The sequence below is a fragment of the Octodon degus genome, unplaced genomic scaffold, assembly GCF_000260255.1.
Source record: "Octodon degus isolate 3935 unplaced genomic scaffold, OctDeg1.0 scaffold00429, whole genome shotgun sequence".
In the NCBI taxonomy this organism is placed as follows: Eukaryota; Metazoa; Chordata; class Mammalia; order Rodentia; family Octodontidae; genus Octodon; species Octodon degus.
Genome location: NW_004525005.1, coordinates 369,361 through 371,102, shown reverse-complemented (window position 1 = coordinate 371,102; position 1,742 = coordinate 369,361). Strand labels below are relative to the sequence as shown.

At 49.0% G+C, this 1,742-nt stretch overlaps 1 protein-coding gene across 1 annotated transcript; it reads right to left on the bottom strand.

The window, feature by feature from the left end:
- Nucleotides 1-574: 574 nt before the first annotated feature.
- On the bottom strand, nucleotides 575-1,513 carry LOC101580225 (olfactory receptor 2T33-like). Its single transcript, XM_004648529.1, has one exon. It carries the CDS (start codon nucleotides 1,511-1,513, stop codon nucleotides 575-577), a length of 939 nt encoding a protein of 312 aa, XP_004648586.1.
- Between the last annotated feature and the right edge of the window lie 229 nt (nucleotides 1,514-1,742).

Sequence of the window (1,742 nt, the reverse complement as noted above, 5' to 3'; positions counted from 1 at the left end):
GTCAGAAAGATCTGCAGCCCAAAGCCAGCTGAGCACAAATTCTGTCCTGATTTACAGCAAATAACAATAGTTAATTCTCGAAATTGCACTGTACCACATTTGTTAAATGGAACGGCATTGTATGAACAACACAGATATTTTTTGCTAAGGATTTGTGATAGCAGATTTTTATAAAAAAAAAATTTTCACTTGGTAATGAAAGCACAGTAAATAGTTTCAAAGTATGGAGATTCATTCACAATGAGAAGTGAAAGAAAAAAGAAAGATGCACTTGAAAAAGCTTCTTGTGGGTAATCATTTTTTTTCTTAATGTACTTAGTATAGGGTCTACAGGGTTTCACTACCCAGATTGGACTCATAGTGATCCTCCTGTTTGTAGCCTCCTAAGCGCTGGGATTACAGGCACTCACCACCACGCCGATTGTCAGTCTCTGTCTCCTTCTCAGGGCACCCGGGGGGTGGGGTGAGCCCTGCAAGTGGGGGATCAACCCCCACCACACCCCCAAGCGTCTGGCTGGCCCATTGTAGGTAATTCGTATGGAAGCCTTTAGTGTTGGAGCAAATATACATGCTGTCAGTCACCTCTTAAGGCAGCACCCTTCCTTAGACACTTCCACAGGGCTCCCTTAACCTCACTGCTCCGCAGACTGTAGATCACGGGGTTCAGCATGGGGGTGAAGATCGTATAGAAGGCTGACACCACCTTATCGTGGGTGGCTGACCTGTAGGATGTGGGTCTCATGTACACAAAAATGGCAGCCCCATAAATGAGACTGACCACCGCCAAATGGGAAGAACAGGTGGCAAAGGCCTTCTTGCGGGCTTCTGTGGAGCGCATGCGCAGGACAGCAGCGAGAATGAGGCTGTAGGATGTCAGGATGAGGGAGAAGGGGATGAGGAGCATCAGCACGCAGCAGACGTACATGAAGTACTCAAAGGCTGACGTGTCACCGCAGGACATACGCACGAGCACGGGGGCCTCACAGAAGAAGTGATCAATCTCAAGCCTGTTGCAGAAAGGAAAGCTGAGAGTGACAGCAGCCTGCATGAGCCCATCAGCTGCCCCCAGGGACCAGGAACCCAAAGCCATTCTCAGACACAACTGCCAGCTCATGAGGGTGGCATATCGCAGCGGGTGGCACACAGCCACATAGCGGTCATAGGACATGGCTGCCAGGAGGAAGCTCTCCCCACCACCCACTGTCAGAAAGAAGAATATCTGTAGCCCACATCCAACGAGGGACACTGACTTCCTTCCAGACACATAGCCATCCGCCATCTTGGGCACTGTGGTGCAGACCAGCATGAGGTCCGTGAGCGAGAGCTGGCTCAGCAGGAAGTACATGGGCGTGTGCAGCCGGGGGTCCTGGAGGATGAGGAGAACCATCAGGGCATTGCCTGTAATGGAGGCGAACATAACTGCTAGGACAACCCCAAAGAGAAACTGGTGGGCTGTGGTGTGGTTGAAGAGCCCTAGGAGGATGAAATCCGAGGTGGTGTTCCCAAGGCCCATGAGTTCTAATTGAGGAGACTCTGCCAACAGAAAAGAGATGAAGGATTCCTCATGCACTGCTTCACGTGAAAATTTGGCTTCATTGTCCTCAACCTCAAAAAAGTATTGGTGTCAGCATGGTGAAATGCACATTGCATCTTTCCTGTAAGACTTGCAAAATGTTGTGTCTTGAATCTAGTATTAGCTTTATCTTCCTTTTCTAATATTTTCATCATACATACCTCTCATC

Coding starts and splice junctions, on each gene's coding strand:
- LOC101580225 (XM_004648529.1), bottom strand. CDS start 1,513: ATGGGCCTTGGGAACACCACCTCGGATTTCATCCTCCTAGGGCTCTTC.